Source organism: Canis aureus, unplaced genomic scaffold (genome assembly GCF_053574225.1).
Source record: "Canis aureus isolate CA01 unplaced genomic scaffold, VMU_Caureus_v.1.0 ptg000175l_RagTag, whole genome shotgun sequence".
Lineage (NCBI taxonomy): Eukaryota > Metazoa > Chordata > Mammalia > Carnivora > Canidae > Canis > Canis aureus.
The window spans coordinates 342,839-364,048 of record NW_027554464.1 but is presented as its reverse complement, the minus strand read 5'-3'; the positions used below and the strand labels follow the sequence as shown (position 1 = coordinate 364,048).

Genomic DNA, 21,210 nt, shown 5'->3' with positions numbered 1-21,210 from the left:
AAGTCCAAGGAAAAAATCCACAAAAACAGGGACTGAATAGGTATCATGATGGCACTAAATTCATAACTTTCAAGAGTAACTCTGAACATGAATGGGCTTAATGACCCCATCAAAAGGCGCAGGGTTTCAGACTGGATAAAAAGAGCAAGACCCATCTATTTGCTGTCTATAAGAGACTCATTTTAGACCTAAGAACACCTACAGCCTGAAAATAAAAGGTTGGAGAACCCTTTACCATTCAAATGGTCCTCAAAAGAAACCAGGGATACCTATCCTTATATCATCTAAATTAAAGTTTATCCCAAAGACTGTAGTGAGAGATGAAGAGGGACACTATATCATACTTAAAGGATCTCTCCAACAAGAGGACCTAACAATCATGAGTATTTATGCCCCGAATGCGGGAGCTGCCAAGTATAACAGTCAATTAATAACCAAAATTAAGACATACTTAGCTAATAGTACACTAAAACGGGGAGATTTTAACATGTCGCTTTCTGTAAATGACACATCTTCTAAGCCCAATATCTCCAAAGAAACAAGAGCTTTCAATGATGCACTGCACCAGATGGATTTCACAGATATTTACAGAACTTTACAGACAAATGCAGCTGAATACACGTTCTTCTCAAGTGCACAAGGAACTTTATCCAAAATAGACCACATACTGGGTCACAAATCAGGTCTCAACTGATGATAAAAATCTGAGATTGTCCCCAGCATATTTTCAGACCATAATGCTTTGAAACAGGACTAAATCACAAGAAGAATATTAGAAGAAATGGAAACATGTGGAGGTTAACTACCATCCTGGTAAAAGATGAAAGGGTCAACCAGTAAATTCAGGAAGAATTAAAAAGAGTCATGGAAACTAATGAGAATGAAGATACGACTGTTCAAAATCTTGGGATACAGCAATAGCACTCCTGAGGGGGAAATATATCGCAATATAAGCATCCCTCAAAAAACTGGAAAGAACCCACATGTAAAAGCTAATCTTGTATCTAAAGTTGCTGGAGAAAGAACAGCAAATAAAACCTACACCTGGCAGAAAAAGACAATTAATAGATTTGAGCAGAACTCAATGAAATAGAGAGTCGAAGAACTGTGAAACAGATCAACAAAACCAGGAGTTGGTTCTTTGAAAGAATAAGATACACGAACCATTAGCCAGCCTTATTTTTTTTTAATTTTTTATTTATTTATGATAGTCACATACACACACACACACACACACACACACACACACAGGCAGAGACATAGGCAGAGGGAGAAGCAGGCTCCATGCACCAGGAACCCGACTTGGGATTCGATCCCGGGTCTCCAGGATCGCGCCCTGGGCCAAAGGCAGGCGCTAAACCGCTGCACCACCCAGGGATCCCCATTAGCCAGCCTTATTAAAAACAAGAGAGAAAAGACTCAAATTAGTCACAAATGAACATGGAGAGATCACCACCAATACCACGGAAATACAAACGACTTTAAACACTTAGTATGAGCAGCTATACGCGAATAAATTAGGCAATCTAGAAGAAATGGGACTCATTTCTGGAAAACCACAAAGTAGCAAAACTGGAACAAGAAGAAATAGAAAGTCCAAAAAGGCCAAACACCAGGGAGGAAATTGAAGATATCATCAAAAACCTCCCAAGACACAAAAGTCCAGGGCCAGATGGCTTCCCAGGGGAATTCTATCAAACATTTGTAGAAGAAACAATACCTAGTCTACTAAAGCTGCTCCAAAAGATAGAAAGAGATGGAGTACTTCCAAACTCATTCTATGAGGCCAGCATCCCCTTAATTCCAAAACCCAAGACCCCACCAAAAAGGAGAGGTAGAGAGAATAACCCTGATGAACACAGATGCAAAAATGCTCAACAAGATAGTAGCCAATAGGATCCAAAAATACATTAGGAAGATTATTCACCATAACCCAGTAGGATTTATCCCCGGGATGCAAGGCTGGTTCACCACTCGTAAAGCAATCAATGTGATTGATCATATCAAGAAGAGAAAAAACAAGAACCATATGACCCTCTCAATAGAGGCAGAGAACGCATTTGACAAACTACAGCATCCATTCCTGATCAAACCTCTTCAGGGTGTAGGAATAGAGGGAACATTCCTCAGCATCTTAAAAGCCATCTATGAAAAGCCCACAGCAAATATCATTCTCAATGGGGAAGCACTGGGAGCCTTACCCCTAAGATCAGGAACAAGACACGGATGTCCACTCTCACCACTGCTACTCAACAGAGTACTAGAAGTCCTAGCCTCAGCAATCAGAAAACAAAAAGAAATAAAATGCATTCACACTAGCAAAGAAGTCAAATGCTCCCTCTTTGTGGTTGACATGATACTGTACATAGAAAACCCAAAAGACTCCACCCCAAGACTGCTAGAACTCATACAGCAATTCAGCAGTGTGGCAGGATACCAAATCAATGTCCAGAAATCAGGGGCATTTCTATACACTAACAATGAGACTGAAGAAAGAGAAATTAAGGGATCAATCCAATTGACAGCTGCGCCCAAAACCATGAGATGCCTAGGAATAAACCTAACCAAAGAGGTAAAGGATCTCTACCCTCAAAAGTACAGAACACTTCTGAAGGAAATTGAGGAAGACACAAAGAGATGGAAAAATATGCCATGCTCATGGATTGGAAGAATGAATATTGGGAAAATGTCAATGGTACCCAGGGAAACTTATACATTTAATGCAATCCCTATCAAAATACCATGGACTTTCTTCACAGAGTTGGAACAAATCATCGGAAGAGTTGTATGGAATCAGAAAAGACACCGAATAGCCAGGGAAATATTAAAAAAGAAAACCAGAGCTGGGGTCATCAAAGTGCCAGATTTCAGGGTGTACCACAAAGCTGTGATCATCAAGACAGTGTGGTACTGGCACAAAAACAGACACCTAGGAAAATGAAAAAGAATAGAGAATCCAGAAATGGGCCCTCGACTCTATGGTCAAGTTATATTCGACAAAGCAGGAAAGACTATCCACTGGAAAAAAGACAGTCTCTTCAATAAATGGTGCTGGGAAAACTGGACAGTCACGTGCATAACAATGAAACTAGACCATTCTCTTAAACTATACACAAAGAAAAACTCAAAATATATGAAAGATCTAAATGTGAGACAGGAATCCATCAGAATCCTAGAGGAGAACACAGGCAACACCCTTTTTGAACTTGGCCACAGCAACTTCTTGCAAGATACATCCATGAAGGCAAGAGAAACCAAAGCAAAAATGAACAGCAAAATAAACAGTCAACAAAACTAAAAGACAGCCTCCAGAATGGAGAAGATATTGGCAAATGACCTATCAGATAAAGGGCTAGTATCCAAGATCTATAAAGAACGTAGTAAATTCAACAGCAAAGAAACAAACAATCCAATCATGAAATGGGCGAAAGACATGAACAGAATTTTCACAGAGGAAGACATAGACACGGCCAACAAGCACATGAGGAAATGCTCCGAATCAGGGGCCATCAGGGAAAAAGAAACAACAACCACAATGAGATACCACCTCACACCAGTAAGAATGGGGAAAATTAACAAGGCAGGAAACAACAAATGTTGGAGAGGATGTGGAGAAAAGGGAACCCTCTTACACTGTTGGTGGGAATGTGAACTGGTGCAGCCACTCTGGAGAACTGTGTGAAGATTCCTCTAAGACTTAAAAATAGATCTACCCTATGACCCAGCAGTTGCACTGCTGGGGATTTACCCAAAGATCCAGATGCAGTGAAACGCCGGGACACCTGTACCCCAATGTTTATAGCAGCAATGTATAGTAGCCAAACTGTGGAAAGAGCCTTGGTGTCCTTCGAAAGATGAAAGGATAAAGAAGATGTGGTCTATGTATACGATGGAATATTACTTAGCCACTAGAAACGACAAATACCTACCATTTACTTCGACATGGATGGAACTGCAGGGTATTATGCTGAGTGAAGTAAGTCAATCGGAGAAGGACAAACATTATATGGTCTTATTCATTTGGGGAATATAGAAATTGCATCCCCAAATGGTTAAGAGGAAACCTTGTATATATACAAAAATAAAATTAAATACAAGGAAAGTCTAGAATGTAAGTGTAAAAATGGAAATTAAAAGTCAAAATAAAAAGGATATTATCGGAGATCCCTGGGTGGCGCAGTGGTTTAGCGCCTGCCTTTGGCCCAGGGCGTGATCCTGGAGACCTGGGATCGAATCCCACGTTGGGCTCCCAGTGCATGGAGCCTGCTTCTCCCTCTGCCTATGTCTCTGCCTCTCTCTCTCTCTCTCTCTCTTTTCTCTCTCTCTCTGTGACTATCATGAATAAATTGTAAAAAAAGATATTATCACCCAGTTGAACAGAACTGAGCAATATACCATATCCTATGTCTTTTTGTTAGAGAAATATATCCCAAAGGAAAAACAAGCAGGACTTACATGTATATAGAAATAAAATTAAGTACGGTGAAAGAATAGAATGTAACTCTGAAGGTGAAAGTTAACGAAGACTTGCAAAAAGTGGTCACTTTTCTATTTGTAGAAATGCTGCAATTCTTTCCTTAGATGTCTGGTTGATTTCACAGGTGTTCAGAATGATTTGAAAGCTCTCTGGCTGAATTTCTGGGATCAGACAAAACTATGTTCTCCTCTTGCTCTGCCATCTCTGACTCAAGTGGCTTACATTTTCTTCCTGCATTTTCTAGTTATAAAATATGTCATTCATACAAAAATATATGTCTGACTTCATGAAGAATAAAATGAGCAATTTCACTACTCAGATTTTTAAAAAAGTCTTTCCGATGTCTCTGAAGCTCCCACCTGGCTTCCTTTCTGCTTATTTGCTGAGTATTTAAGTTTTGCTCTGATCCGCCAAAACTTTTCTGTCATTTAACTTTGTTTCTCTGCATTGTTTGGCATCCTTCACTTTCCTAAGAATGTACTAGCCAAGGTATTAGATTTTTGTTTAAAACAGTCTCATAGGCCATCATCATACATTCTCTCTGCTGATTTCCTTTCTTCTAAAGCTCTGCCTCTTCCTTCTTCCTCTGCATTCAAACTTTATAAATATTTTTCTTTCCTGTTTCTCTTTCTGTTTTGAATGATCTCCTTTGATGTTTTTTGTCTGTATTTTCTTTCCTTCTTTTAGACTGGGGTAAGTGGGTACCAAAATGTATTTTTGTGTCTTTATAAAACATTAATAGATGAGGATGCTTTTCTTCCTCACCGTGGATTACTAGCCTCTACTACCTAATAATAGATTAATTTTTATATTCACATACTGAAAATAGATATTAATAATAACTTACAAGAACTCTTAATATAGTTACCCTGTTAACCCTTCAACTGCCATATGTGTCATAAAAATCTTTTCCATATTTTTTTACTTAGCAATGTAATTTAGTTGGTATTCTCTCAAACAATGAGAGATTGGAACAAATGAGATATCATAAGTATAGATTTGTTTATGTGATAGAACATATTATCTATTTAAATAAGTATTAAATATTTCTTCTTAAAGGACCTGACTTACTCATTCTATACCTTCTGCAGGCTTAAGAACCACTTAATAAACATGTTAAGAAGGATGTTAAGTAAATATGAAAATGGAGAGCTTCCTTTCTATGGAGATTTAAAAACCAGTCAAACGGAAATGGAAATTCAGATTAATATGCTAAGACAGAAGGTAATTTTTAATTAGATTTGGGACTCTAAAATCATTGGGAAATAAATCCCTCTGTGCTTTGAGCAGTAAAATACAGATTTTCCTATTAATCTTACATACTTGATATATATTTTTGGTAATAACTTTATTGAGATATAATGAACATAAGATGCATATTCAAAGACTACCACAATCCATTTTAGAACATTTTGTCACCGTAAAAATAAACCCTATGCCCTTTAACTGGCACCTCATGCTAGTTTCCCCCTCCCTATTCTTCTTAGCCATCGGTAGTCACCGTTCTAGTCTCTGTCTCTATCGATTTGCTGCTGATTTTGGACAGGTCATCTCAATGGAATCACCAAATATTTGATCCTTTGTGACTGCCTTCTTTGGTTTAACATGTTTTTAGATTTATTTTGTGCCATGTGTCAGAACTTTATTATTTTTTTATTTCTGAATACTCTCCCACCATATGGACAGCCCACGTTTTATTTATGTATTTATCATTTGGTGGACGTTTGAGCTGTTACACTTTTTGGCTGTTGTTAATAATGCTGTTGTGAATACGCATGTACAAGCTTTTGCGTGAACATTTCACTTCTCTTGGGTATATACTTATAAATGGAATTGTTAGTTCATATGTTAAAGGACCTTTAACATTTTTGGTTTAAACCTTTTGAGGAACTGCCAGACTATTTTCCAAACTGGCTGCACCATTTTACATTTATGTCACCAGTGTTTGAGGATTCTCATTTTCCCTGATTCTTGTCAATGTTTGTCATTATCTGTTGTTTTTGTTATAGCTATCCTATTAGGTGTAAAATGACACGTTGTAGGGGTATTTTCATTTGTTTCAAATTTTTATTTGAATTCTCGTTAGTTGACATATCATGTAATCTTGGTGTCAGGAGTAGAATTTAGTGATTCCTCACTTAAATACCCAGTGCTCATCAGTACAAGTGCCTTCCTTAATACCCATCACTCATCTAGCCCCCCCTGCCCACCTCGACAGCAACACTTAGTTTATTCTCTATGGTTGAGAGTCTCTTATGGTTTGCCTCTCTTTCTCTCCTTTTTTTCCACCTTCCCCTATGTTCATCTGTTGTTGGCTTTTTTTTTTTTCTTAATTCCACATAGGAGTGAAATCATATGGTATTTGTCTTTCTCTGACTTATTTCACTTAGCATAATACACTTGTTGAGTTCCATCTGTCTTGTGGTTTTAATTTGCATATTTCTTAGAACTAGTGATGTTGAGCATCTCACTTTATATGTGGTCATTATTCATTTCTATATCTTGCTTAAAGAACTAATCATTTATTTTGCCCATTTTTATATTGGACTGTCTTTTCATTATTGTAAGAGTTCTATCTATATCCTAACTACAGACCCCTTATCAGGGATATGATTTTCAAATATTTTATTCATCACCTTGCCTTTTCACTTTTGCTTGATGGTTACATTTGAAGCATAGAAGCTTTAATTTTTTAGATTTTGATGAAATCCTTAATCTGTTTCTGTCTTTTGATGCCATATTTAAGAAACTGTTGCCAAATGCAATCACGAACATACACACCTGTTTTTTCTATGAGTTTTATAATTTTAGCTCTTAATATTTCATGTTAAGTTTGTACATATGTTGTGAGGTAGAGGTCTAATTTTATTACTTTGTGTGTGGATATCCATTTGTCTCAGTACCATTTGTTAAAAAGACTATTCTTATTCCATTTTAGTGTCTCGACACCCTTGTTGAAAATCAATCCACCATAATTTGAGAGTTTATTTTTAGATTCTCAATTCTAATACATTGACCTATATGTCTATCCTTAGGCCACTACCAAATCAAATTTTATGAGAATTCTTTCCTAGTCCTCTTGCAAATTACCACTCATTTATATTACAATTATGTAATAAGTCAATGTAGTAGAACCTAACTTTACTCCTGTAGAGACTTATACTTTTTGAAGGAGCCTTTTGCCAGCTTATGTCTTGCTGACTACCTGACACAATGAGAAGCCAGGCTCAAAAAGATAGAGTCCCGTTTCTCTTCTCCAGTAATACCTGTAGTTTCTCACTCAGTGCCTCCCGCATCCATTTCCATCGTCTTGGTTGTAGGATCCACTGTCTACTATGTACTTCGTTGTGTTTTATTAACTTGTTATAATGCATAGACTCACCCATAGATTTCACCATCTAGGATATAAAGGATTAACTCTGGGTTATCAGCCTTCCTGTTTGGAAGTCTTGCTAATCCATCATCTTAAAGTTCACAATTAGATACTCTTTTGACCTGGTTCTTGTGCATACAAGACTGGCGCCGATCCCGTTCTTGGCACAGATCCTACATTCTTGGAAAACAGAGTTGCCTGTATCCATCTTCTTTTACTGAAATAGAAAGATATGCATAGCTGTACTTTGATAGGTCAATACGTAATTAATAGAATAAACATTTCATTACATTATGTCAAGAATACACCTGTAAAATATCTTGTTGCATTTAATTGAATTATCAGGGAAGCCCGGGTCCTCAGTGGTTTAGCACTGCCTTCAGCCCAGGGCGTGATCCTGGAGACCCAGGATTGAGTCCACGTCAGGCTCCTTTCATGGAGTCTACTTCTCTCGCTGCCTGTGTCTCTGCCTCTGTCTCTCTGTGTGTGTCTCTCATGAATAAATAAATTAAATATTTTTAAAAACAATCAAATTATCAGAGACAAATAGTAGGCGAGCAATTTGAATCACAAAAAAATTTCAAAGTGAACCTATATGATATGGAGAAGCATTCTAGTACGATATAAAGATGAGATAGTCTTACTACCTCCCCTGAAAAATAAGCTTGCAGTAAGATAAAGGAGAAATTATATTTAATTTAAGTGTGCCAAAGGACAATACATTTGTTTCGCTAATGAAAAGATTAGAAATTATTCCATAACGTTCTCCTTATGTCATCACTGATGAAGGGAGAATGAAGATTATTGATTTAAAAGCACTCAATGCTGCCTTTCTTTTAGAATTGCAGTTACTTGAATTCAGATAAAAGGTTCCGTTTTGCTTATTAAACTTTTACTAGTTGTTCAGCTGTTATACTTCAAATCACATGTCTCTCTGCTTGCCAGTCGTTTTTCTCCCCTAACATGAGGGGAAATTTAAAAGAGGAGTTCTTGTCTAGTTTTAATAATTTGTAATTGAAGGGATTCTTTAGAAAAAATGTCTTAGAGAAAGGAAGATGGTGGCAGGGTAGGAGGAGCCTAGACTCACCTCATCCCACTAATACAACTAGATACCTATCAACTCATCCTACATACCCCAGAAATCTACCTGAATACTGACAGAACAAAGGTCACAACTAAAGAGAGAGAAGAGGCCACTTTAAAGAAAGTCGGAAGTACAGAGATATAGTTTAGAAGAGAAAGAGATCCTATCTGCAGCAGATGGGAGGGAGTAGTGGTCCCAGCGAAGGGCAGGAGAGAACACCTGGGAATGCACGTAGCCACTGGCTTGGAAAAGGAGAGTGGCTGAATTTCCTGAGTTCTTGCAACTATGGAGGGCTTAAAGCCTGGAATTTTAAAGGTTATTGGGCTTGGCTATGGTAGAATGTGTAGGGCACTATACTTGGAGAGAGGCACACAGAACGGAAGCAGCTGGCTGGTGCCATTTCCCTCCCCTGGCCCTGAGCACAAACACAGAGCCACCTGTGGGAATCAGTGCCACTCTGACACCAGCTGCCTAACTTGCTTACACCAGCCACCACCCGTTTGCACTCCAGGGGAACTGCCCTTTTGAATCATGCTTGCCTCAGTTCCAGCACAGCAAGCCCTTCCCCCAGAAGACCAGTACAAACCCCTGCGGACACCATGTGTCCCGACCAGAGTTTTGCAGGGTCTCAGTTCCAGTGGACTGTGACAGGTCTCATTTCGCAAGCTAGTTCAAACCTGCTAGATTCAGGCCAAGTACCAAACACTGCCCACAGCAGATACTGAGAGCCTATCTCTCAGATGACTGGCCTGAGGGATAGAGGAGCCAGAACCCAGTAGCAGAGTGCATGCCGCACACCCTGGAGACCCTCCCTCAAGCACCAGGCCCTGGGCACTACGGGACCATTTTCAGTGGTCCATTACTTTCAGGAACAAGTGACATAACTGGCTTTTCTAACCCAGAGAAACTGTCAGAGACCTAGACAAAATGAGAAGACAGAGGAATTTATCTCAAATGAAAGAACAGGATAATGCCACAGGGCCAGAGATCTAAGTGAGAGAGAGAGAAATAACGTGCCTGATGGAGGATTTAAAGCAGTGACCATAAGGATGTTCAGTGGACTTGAGTAAAGAATGGAAGACATCAGTGAGACCCTTACAACAGAGATAGAAGAGTTTAAAAAGAATCTGAGATGAAGAGTGCAATAAATGAAATTAGAATACAGATCTGGAATATTCTCTAGACTAGATCATACATTAGGCCACAAAACAGGCCTTAGGAAGTACAAAAAGATTGAAGTCCTACCATGCACCTTTCCTGACCACAATACTATGAAACTAGAAGTGGACTACAAAAAACCGTCTGAAAAGACCACAAATACATGGAGGTGAAATAACATCGTACTATCAATGTGTGGGCCAACCGGGAAATAAATGAAGAAATTTCAAAAGACATGGAAACAAATGAAAATGAAAACACAATTGTCCAAAACCTTTTTTTAATGTTTTTTTTAATATTTATTTATTCATTTATGATAGACAGAGAGAGAGAGAGAGAGAGAGGCAGAGGAGGAGGGAGAAGCAGGCTCCATGCCGGGAGCCCGATGCGGGACTCGATCCTGGGTCTCCAGGATCGCGCCCTGGGCCAAAGGCAGGCACCAAACCGCTGCACCACCCAGGGATCCCCCCAAAACCTTTCAGATGCAGCCAAACTGATTCTAAGAGGGAAGTATATATAGCAATACAGGCCTACCTCAAGAAGCAAAAAAAAAAAAAAAATCTCAAACTAACCTTACACCTAAAGAAGCTAGAAAAAGAACAACAAATGAAACCTAAAGCCAGTAGAAGGAAGGAGATAATAAAAATTAGAGGAAAAATGGGGGTCCTGGGTGGCTGAGTTGGTTAACTGACCAACTCTTTGATTTTGGCTAAGGTCACGTTCTCAGGGTCCTGGGATTGAAGCCTGCTTCAGCCTCCAACCTCAGTCTACTGGTGGATTCTCTCTCTCCCTTTTCCCTTGCCCCTCCCCCCCGCCCCAATAAATAAATCTTTAAAAAAACATTAGAGTGGAAATAAATGATATAGAAACTAAACACAAATAAAAATAGAACAGATCAACAGTAGCTGGTTCTTTGAAAAATTTAATAAAATTGATAAGGCTCTAGCCATAGTTCTCAAAAAGAAAAGGGAAAGGACCCAGATAAAATCACACATGACAGAGGAGAATAACCAACACTGCAGAAATCCAAAAAATTATAAGAGAATATTATGAAAAATATATGTCAGCAAATTGGACAACCTAGAAGAAATGGATAAGTTCTGAGAAACATATAAATTGCCAAAACTGAAGCAGGAAGAAAGTAGAACAGAATGCTAACCAGCCAAGAAATTGAATCACTCATCCAAAAACTTGGAACAAACACAAGTCCAGGACCAGATGGCTTCAGAGTCCAATTCTACCAAGCATTTAAAGAAAGAGTTAGTATGCGTTCTTCTCAAACCGTCCCATAAAACAGAAGAGGAAGGAAAACTTCCAAATTCATTTGATGAGGCCAGCATTACCCTGACACCAAGACCAGATAAAGACAACACAAAGAGAATTACAGGCCAATTTTCTAGTGCAAAAATCCTTAACAAAATAGTAGCAAACTGAATCTAACAATACATTAAGAAAATCACCGCCATGATCAAATGGGATTTATTCCTGGGTTACACGGGTGATTCAGTATCTGCAAATCAATCAGTGTGATGCACCATATTAATAAAAGAAAGAAGAATCGTCATCATTTCCATAGATGTAGGAAAAGTGTTTGATGAAGTACAATATCCATGCATGATAAAAACCCTCCACAAAGTAGGTTTAAGAGGGAACATACCTCAACATAAAAAGGGAATATATGAAAAAATGCACAGATAATGTCCTCCTAAATGGGGAAAAACCAAGAGAAAAAGTTCATGTCTGGTGTTGTTGATGCTGGCTGTTGCCTAGATTTATAGTTAGGGCAGGCAGCCAAAATGCTTACACTGGCACACCTGGACTCTCTTTGTGGCCTGAGCCTCCTCACAAGAGGAGGGGCTAAATTCCGAGTAAGCAGGCTGAGATACAGAACAGGGCAGAAGCTGTGTTGCCTTTCGTAGCCTAGCCTTGGAATACACACAACATCACATTGACCATATTCTGTTCGTTAGTAGCAAGTCACTAAGGTTAGCCCATGTTCTTTTTGTTTTGTTTAGTTTTAATGGAATACTGGAACACCTATGAACACATGAAGAACGCAATTTTTAGTGTAATTTACCCACTGGCCACAGTGTTCTATATTCCTTTCACATGAAAAATGCACTCACCTCCTCCCAGTACCTCCGACAAATCTCAGTTATCATGGCATCGGGTTCAGGATGGAGTCCAAGATCTTGCCATCTTAATCAGGTGCAGCGGGGATAAGGTGCCAGGGTTATGTTGTCTAAATTTTAGTCCCTGGAGTGCAGGTTCTCTCAATAGGAATGAAGACTTAAGAATTAAAGAGAACAGTTCTCTACTATTGAAAACACAACATTCTGGTTACTTGCTAAAGACTCTTCCATTCAGAAAGAAGATGGAAGTCACACTAGACCATAGCAGGTTTGAAATGCAGCCTGATGCATGCTGTCCATTTTTCAGTCAGACTTAGTCTGAAACCATGGAAATTTTTCTCCATGGCTCTCTGCTGTCTATCCTCTCTGAGCTCTTGGTTCTGTCCAATGACCTGTGTTTGCAGTTGTGTTTTCAGCCTGCTGCCTCCCTGTGGGGACTTCTAAGACCCAAAGGCCTATTTTCAGTCCGTGCTATCTAGGTCTCTTTTAGTCCAAGCTCGCAAACAGTGGTTTTGATGCTATAATTTTCTTAACTTCTTGAGTTTTTCTGTGAGAATCAATGGGTTGATTTTATGTCAGTAGAAAAGCCAGTCTCCCGGATCTTTTTGAGATAAACTTTTCAACTGGGCTCTCCTGTGAAGCTCATACTCTTAAGATCCTTAAAGAAATTTGAGGCATACCTGAAATCCTTCTGAGGTCTTAACAAAAGGTTTTATAATCTTGGCTTCATCCATAGGCCATGTTTTCCTGGATTTGCTCTTGACCCAGGATGCATTTCTTTATTTTAGCATTATTTGACATTTCAGCATATGGAAAGGCTATAAATGTGGACAAAATATTTGCACCCAGTTTGTCTGGGTCTTTCATACTGCATAGACCTTGTTTAGTTTATCTTTTGTGTCCCGTTTTACTTTCAAGTGGTTTGTGGCGCAAGTTCCTTTTCCTCTAGTGTCATTTTCTTCACTTGCCTGGAACCTTTACTGTCAGCCTCTTCAAGGGCCATCAGGTTTCCATTAACAGTCTGTTGGAAGCCCTTTTGGTTTTCATTCTTACTCTTCCCTACATCCTTTCAGTTTCTACCTACCTCTCGGTTCAAAGGAGGTTCAGGTTTAAATATTTTAATGTCAGCACCCCATGTTTAATATCAGTTTCTGTGCCAGTTATTTATTGTGGCATCATAAACCACCTGAAAACCTAGTTGCTCAAAACAGCATTTATTTGGTTCACAAGTGTTTAGTTTAGGCAAAGCCGAGTAAGGCCAACTCATTTCTTCTTCATTTGGTGTCAGCTGAGATGACTGGAAGCTGGGGACTAGAATCATCTAAAATCACATTCATGCAAATGTTTAGCTGTTGAGGCTGGCTTTTGGCAAGGACGTTAGCTGGGTCAGTCTCAGCTGAAATGTCTACATGAAGACACACCAGGTGGCCTGGGCTTCCCACAGCAGTAGATTCTAAGGGTTAGTTTCCCTAGAAGAAGAATGTCAATGGAAGCTATATCACATTTTTTAACCTAGCCTTAAAAAAATCACACAGCAGTTCTGCCGAATTCTATTCACTGGAAACCAATTACTAAGGTCAGCACATTTTAAGGGGTGGGATTATCATGGGAGAAGTGTCAAAAAATTTATAAAACCACCACATCCACTTACCCCTTCTTATCAATCATATCCAGAAGAAAGAAGTTCTTCCCAACTCAGAATCACTGAAACCCTGTCAGGTTTTTCAGTGGTGGTTTTTGGTGCTTAGTATGTTCCCTTGTTTTGTGGGAGTAACAGAGGATTATAAGAGAATACTATTCAATTAGGTGTTTTGTTTTTTTTTTTTGTCCGAAAGTATATGTTTCATCTCCCTAAATTTTTATACTGAGAGGTGTGGTTTCTTAATCCTGAGAATCATTTCTCCTGGGAATGCAATTCAAATTAATGTAAATCATTTGTAATTCAGAAAAAGGCTTGTGGCTTAGAATCAGTATTTATAGATTCAATAATTAGAGTCTTATTTTCAAAGTCTTCTCTTAGGAAGCATTTATTGGTTCACACCTACATAAGTCAATATGATATTACTAAAACTTTTAAAAAATTAATGGGAGTATTCATTGGGGCACTCGAGTGGCTCAGTGGTTTGTGTATCTGTCTTTGGTTCAGGGCATGATCCTAGGGCCTTGGGATCAAGTCCTTCATCGGGCTCCCTGTGGAGCTTGTCCCTCTGCCTATATCTCTGTCTCTCTCTATGTGTCTCATGAATAAATAATTTTTAAAAATTATGGTGTGTTAGGATGGGGGAAGGGGCCAGAGACTTTCTTTTCTTTTTTAAAATTTTATTTGAATTCAATTTGCCTATATAAGAGACTTTATACTAAGAGGTGACTTACAGTTATTTTATGGAGGAAAGATCTGAAGCAGTCATAGAAAAATAAAAGCATAAAATGAAGTACAAATGTTGTGTGGCAAAGACAATGATAGCAGAGATCTTTTTTAGTAACTCCTAGTGGTTTTAACTTTGTTCTTAATTTTCTAACTGCTTCAGGGTTCCACATTCTAAGACTCTACTACAATATAGATTATATTTTATTGCAAATGAATTTATTTTAAAATGGGAGCACCTGGCTGACTCAGTCAGTAGAGCATATGACTCTTGATCTTGACATTATGAATTCGAGCCTACGGTTCAGTACAGAGACTTAAACATAAAATGTTTTTTAAAATGTTGGTTATAGTTTTGAGTTAAGCTAATTTCATTCCATTTCCAAACTGTATTGTTCTATTCATGGAGATTGGTGATCTTAGAGCAATATTTGAAACTGCATCTTCAAAATGTATAGACCTGGATGCAAAAAATCAAGTTCTTCTACAGGAGTTATTATCTACGAAAGCAACAGAGAGGGAATGTGAAAAACTAAAACAGATTAAAAAGAACTTGGAAGAAAAAGTAGTAAACCTCAGAAGTCACGCAGAAGTCAATGTGGTACAAGGCATTCAAGTAGAAAAGTATTATACATGGGAGATTGACCAGAGAGCAAGATTGATTGTAGAAGAAAGATGAAAAGAAGTCAGTCTATTTTTACAGATTAGTTTATTGATCTGTGATATGCTTTCATTTATTTCATTACAAATTACACTTTGGTTATATGCATTGTGTAGGTTTCCTCTGCTTCCTTTACAGCAATCTGTTTGGTATATTTCTGGAGGCATTCGTTCCTCCCTGTAAAGATTTCAGTTTTCATCATTATTCTCACTAAATTGATCTTTCAGAATGATTCTCAGGAGAGAATCATTTTATTTTTATGACCAGTATGTATGAAACAAGACTATTTTTTTTGAGATTTTATTTATGTGTTCAGGAGATACATAGAGAGAGGAAGAGAGAAGCAGAGACACAGGCAGAGGGAGAAGCAGGCTCCATGCCAGGATCACACCCTGGGCCGCAGGCAGGTGGTAAACTGCTGAGCCACCCAGGGATCCCCTGAAACAAGACGATTAAGAGGAAAAGAAAAAATTGTGATTTAAAACTTTTACCATGGGGAAAAAATAAAATAAAATAAAACTTTTACCATGGGGATTCCTGGGTGGCCCAGTGGTTTTAGCACCTGCAGTTGACCCAGGGCGTGATCCTGGAGTCCCGGAACCGAGTCCCACATCGGGCTCCCAGCGTGGAGCCTCCTTCTTCTCTGCCCGTGTCTCTGCCTCTCTCTCTCTCTCTCTCTCTCTCTCTTTCTCTCTCTCTCTCTCTCTCTCTCTCTCTGGCTCTCATGAATAAATAAAATAAAATCTTTAAAATTAAATAAATTTAAAAAAATAAAACTTTTACCATGGAGTATCTGGGTGGCTCAGTTGGTTAAGCAGCAGACTCTTGATCTCAGCTCAGGTCTTGGTCTCAGGTTTGTGAAATCAAGACCTGCATTGGGCTCCATGTTCCATTCCTAGGTTATTCTTCCTTTTTGAAGATTTCATTTATTTATTTATTTCCTTATTTATTTATTGAACATGAGCAGGGGGATTGGCAGAGGGGGAGAGACAGAGAGACAGAGAGACAGAATGAATCCTGGGTAGACTCCATACTGGGTGCGACACAGGGCTTGGCCTCAGGACCTCTGACTGAGAACATGCTCTGAGCAGAAATCAAGAAACAGGTTATTCTCAAGTTGTATTATGCACTTTTTAAAATTTTTAATTGATTCTCTTGTTCTTTGAAGTATCAGATTGCATGAGTACTAATATAAGAATGATTAAACTTTATTTTTATCATTCAGATTCAATTCAGGTGACATTGGTGATAAATATTTTACACTTCAGCTTTTTTTTACACATTTAAAATTGCTCTCTGAATCATTGAGTCCCAACTGAAGGAAAGAAATATACTATAATTACTCAAGTTTTAGCTGTTTTAAAACTGTGCTTTTAATTTGCTTTAGAGACAAGCAGCATCTCAAGAAAACTTAGAGCAGTTAAGAGCAAGTCATGATGCTTCAATAAGAAGTCAAGTGGCACTCAGAATTAAAGAGCTGGAATCTGAACTTCAATCCCAAATAAGAAATTCTCAGGAACTTAAAATAGAATTGGAAAAGTACAGGCAACTCTACCTAGAAGAATCAGAAATGCGAATGTCATTGACAAAAAAACTGAGCAAGTAAGTTAAAACAGAATCAATGAAAATAGATTTAGCTTATTGATTTGCCTCTAAAGCATAATTTTTATGGAGATGGGTTCATGAGATTAGTAGGAAGTGAAAGCCAACTGGATAGTATAATTTTGGAAAATAACGTTTGTAAATAAACTTACCATTTTATGTTCATCCAGGATAGTTTGCCTCTCTCCTCTTTTTGTGTGTGTGTGTGGGGGGGGTATATGATTTTACTTTTTCCCGTTAATATTTTCAGTTACTCTATCTTGTTGTCTTTACAAACTAATTGTTTAAAACTTTATAATTTAGACAGCATATTATTTTTTTAAAGTTGATATATTTTATTTAACACAATACGTCAAAAAATATCCTTTCAACTTGTGATCAATATAAAATTATTACTGAGATATTTCATATTTTTTTCATTCGAAGTCTTAAAAATCCAGCATGTATTTTACAATTATGGTATATTTCAATTAGAACACTAAATTTTCATTGGGAATACGTGTCTATATTTAAACTTCATAAAATTTATAGTGGAAAGAGCAGATTCACATACCTGCATCTTTACAACCCTACTTAAAAGGTTTTTTGTTTTGTTTTGTTTTGTTTTTTTTGGAGTTCAATTTGCCAACATGTTGCATAACAATTTGCCAACATATTACATAACAACCAGTGCTCATCCCGCCCAAGTGTCCCCCTCAGTACCCATCACCCAGTCACCCCAACCCCCTGCTCACCTCCCTTTCCACCATCCCTTGTTTGTTTCCCAGAGTTAGGTGTGTCCCGTGTTTTGTCACCGTCACTGATATTTTCACTCATTTTCTCTCCTTTCCCTTTATTCCCTTTCACTAATTTTTATATTCCCTAAATGAATGAGACCATATAATATTTGTCCTTTTCCGATTGATTTATTTCACTCAGCATAATACCCTCCCCTCCAGTTCCATCCACGTCGAAGCAAATAGTGGGTATTTAGACAGCATATTACTATAAAATTTTTTGTCAGAATTACCCTAAATAGAAATATTAATGAGTTCATTTTTGGAAGATTACACCTTTAACCCAAAAGATCAAGTGCCAATAGTATACAGGTTGGTAAATTAACTTTCTTGATTGTGTCTTTGGTATTATTACTAGAGAGCCTGAGGGTGGGGGAAACCTTTGTATGTTTTCTACTTTATATAAAAGTATACATGTGAAACAGAGAAAGATTCACACTGGGGTGAAAGGCAGTATAAATCCCAACGTGGCTAAAAATAGCATCATGGTGGGCATGAGGGGGTGTGTGGAAGACAAAAAGGGCAGATTCTACTTCCAGGGCCTTGGTAAGTGTGTTATCAGCTAATTGCCTCTGGAGCTGTTTCGGTCCTTCTGATCACTGCTCTGCCATCTACCTGGCCCCTAGAGGTTGTTGGTCTGAGGTATTCCTCGGTGCGAAACCCTCAATTTCTCTGAGGCAATGAGTAAAATGTACAAGAGTGGTGAAAGCACATCCTTGAAAATGTCTTTGAGGGATGGTTTATTTTTATGTTCTGAGCTGCTTTACTAAATACAAATATGTGTAACGGCATTCTCCAGAATCTTGTAATTACAGCCATTCCAGAAGGTAGCAAGTATTACCTGTCAATCCATGTGCATCACTGTCAGCCATTTCTTTCCCTCCCCTAATTTGAATTTCTTGTTAGTTAGTTATCCCTGGAATCATATATACTCCTTTGGAATAATTTTAAACCTATAAATATATGTAGTAGCTCTGCTCTGTCACATTTTCAGTGTTAAAACACTGTTTACTGGCACATTCTGTTTGCTATTATGGAAACTTAAAAAAATGCAGGTCATGCAGGAATGATTTGGGTAGAAATAAAATACTAAGCACTTGTGTTGTGTAATCTTCACAGGACTAATGAGAGGCTGGCAGATATCACTACCAAATATCTGGTGGAGAGACAGCAGAACAGACCTTTCCACAGCACTCTTACTATAGGACCAGTCTTGGAAGGGCCTTATGTTGGAAATTGGACTAGTAGTTTACTGCTGGATAGAAATGTTACTCCAAGAGAAAATGTAATGATTCCTACCTCAAGGCCGCAGACTTCAGTTAGCAGCATTGAAACTCACTTGTTCAAGGTTAGTTATATTATCTTTCTTTTCTTGAGTTTCAGATTTCCAATAAAATTTTTGTTTTTAATTTGGTGAAATTCTGAGTTAACTGAATAATACTCATTAAGTAAAAGTTATACTGGTTTGTGCTAATAAGGAAATGGGACAGAAATTTTATGGTATTTTTTAAAGCTCCTGGAGCTCTTATTGTCAAGAGATACCTATTATTAACTTTATTCAATAAATACCACTAAACTGACACATTTTATCTTCTTATTTTTTAAAGATTTTATGTATCTGAGAGAGAAGAGAGTGTGCCCATGAGTGGGGAGAGAGGTAGAGGGAGGGGGAGAATCTCAAGCAGGCTCCCCACTGAGTGTGGAGCCTGACTCAGGGCTTGATCCCATGACTCCGAGATGATGATCTGAGCTGGAATCAAGAGTTGGATGCTTAACCAACTGAGTTCCCAAGGCACCCCCAAACAGACCCATTTCCTTGAAAAGCTATGTTAAATTGGATTTTGGAAAGTAAATATTATTACCTACTAACCCAAAGTACACTTAGATGCTTTGACTTATTCTCTGATTAGCAATAGTTTATACTATGTTTAAAGTTTGCTGTAACTCAATTTTCCACCCCTATGCATAAGTGAATGATTAGAATCCAAACGCTTAACCATGTAGGGATATTTATGATTTTAACGATTCCACGGTAAGTCCTTTTTATGAATTAAATAAACTTGTAACACTAAATTGATAGTTCTATGTTTTGGGGGCACCCGTATGACTGAGTGGTTTAGCATGTATCTGCCTTTGGCTCAGGTCATGATCCAGAGGTCCTGGGATTGAGTCACGCAACAGGATCCCCATAGGGAGCCTGCTTCTCCCTCTGCCTATGTCTGTGCTTCTCTCTCTGTACTTTTTATGAATAAATAAATAAAACAGTTTAAAAAATGTTGTAAGTTTTGGCATTTTCTTACATGAGAGCACATCCCTAATTGCTTTCTTATAACACCTTTTTTTTAACTTATATTACTTCTATTTCAATTTTTATAAAATGGCTTGCTGAGCAACTGTAGAGATTTTCTAAATAAGTAAGTCAAAGAAATATTTGATTCTTTCTTTTCTTTTTTTTTTTTTTTTGAGAGAGAGAGAGAGAGAAAAAATGAAGGAAAGCAAGCAGGTGGTAAAGGGCAATGGGAAAGAGAGAAGAGAGACTCTTAGGCAGGCTCCATGCTCAGAGTGGAGCCGGATCTCATGACCCTAAGATCATGACCTGGGCCAAAATCAAGATTCTGACACTTAACTGACTGAGCCACCCAGGCACCCCACAAATAATTGGATATTTCAAATGAAATTCACATATATTTACCTTGATGCCATCACTTGAATGATTGATGACTAAGATGGCAGTGATAGGGAGCCTTTAATAACAACCCATTTCCATTGTGTATCATTGTTGTTAAAATACCCATTTCAATCAATGCACATAGGCTTATGATTTTGATAGTATATTCATGGTTTTATTAATGTAGAAAAATGTAGCATAGACTCATGTTAAATGAAGCCTTAGTCTTGTTCTTTCATTCGACTTCCTTGTTTTCTTGCTCTAGTCTCTTCTGATTCGATGACTTTTAGTATTATGTTTGGATGCTTTTCTTCCATTTGTGTATCCGTTATAAATATTTGGTTTGTGATTACTATGAAGTTCATATATAACATCCTGTGTATGTATAGCAATCTCTTTTAAGTTGATGGTTACTTCAGTTCAAACAGATTTTAAAAACACTGCATTTTTACACCCTGCCTTGTTTTATAAATTTGATGTCATAGTTTACACCTTTGTATTTTGTGTATCCCTTAACTAGTTACTGTAGATATAATTGATATTATTCCTTTTGTCTTGTAACCCTCATACTGGCTTTATAAAAATGATTGGTCTATTACCTTTACTGTATGTTTGTTTTTATGATAAAACTGTCTCGGGGATCCCTGGGTGGCGCAGCGGTTTGGCGCCTGCCTTTGGCCCAGGGCGCGATCCTGGAGACCCGGGATCAAATCCCACATAGGGCTCCCGGTGCATGGAGCCTGCTTCTCCCTCTGCCTGTGTCTCTGCCTCTCTCTCTCTCTGTGACTATCATAAATAAATAAAAATTAAAACAAAAACTGTCTCATTTTCTTATTTCTAGTTATGGTCTTTCTTTCTTTCTTTCTTTGAGAGCAAAGTGAGTGAGAACACAAGTGAAGGGGAGGGAGGGGCAG

The 21,210-nt window shown here is 38.1% G+C and overlaps 1 protein-coding gene across 2 annotated transcripts in view; it reads left to right on the top strand.

The window, feature by feature from the left end:
- Window positions 1-5,550: 5,550 nt before the first annotated feature.
- LOC144309695 (ankyrin repeat domain-containing protein 26-like) overlaps window positions 5,551-21,210 on the top strand; it is a 30,659-nt gene continuing 14,999 nt past the window's right edge. For both annotated transcript variants that reach the window (XM_077890799.1, XM_077890798.1), the window contains exons 1-3: window positions 5,551-5,701; window positions 16,638-16,852; window positions 18,748-18,976. In XM_077890799.1, coding sequence (XP_077746925.1) covers window positions 5,591-5,701; window positions 16,638-16,852; window positions 18,748-18,976 — 555 coding nt within the window. In that variant the 5' untranslated portion in view covers window positions 5,551-5,590. The remainder of the gene's footprint in view (window positions 5,702-16,637; window positions 16,853-18,747; window positions 18,977-21,210) is intronic.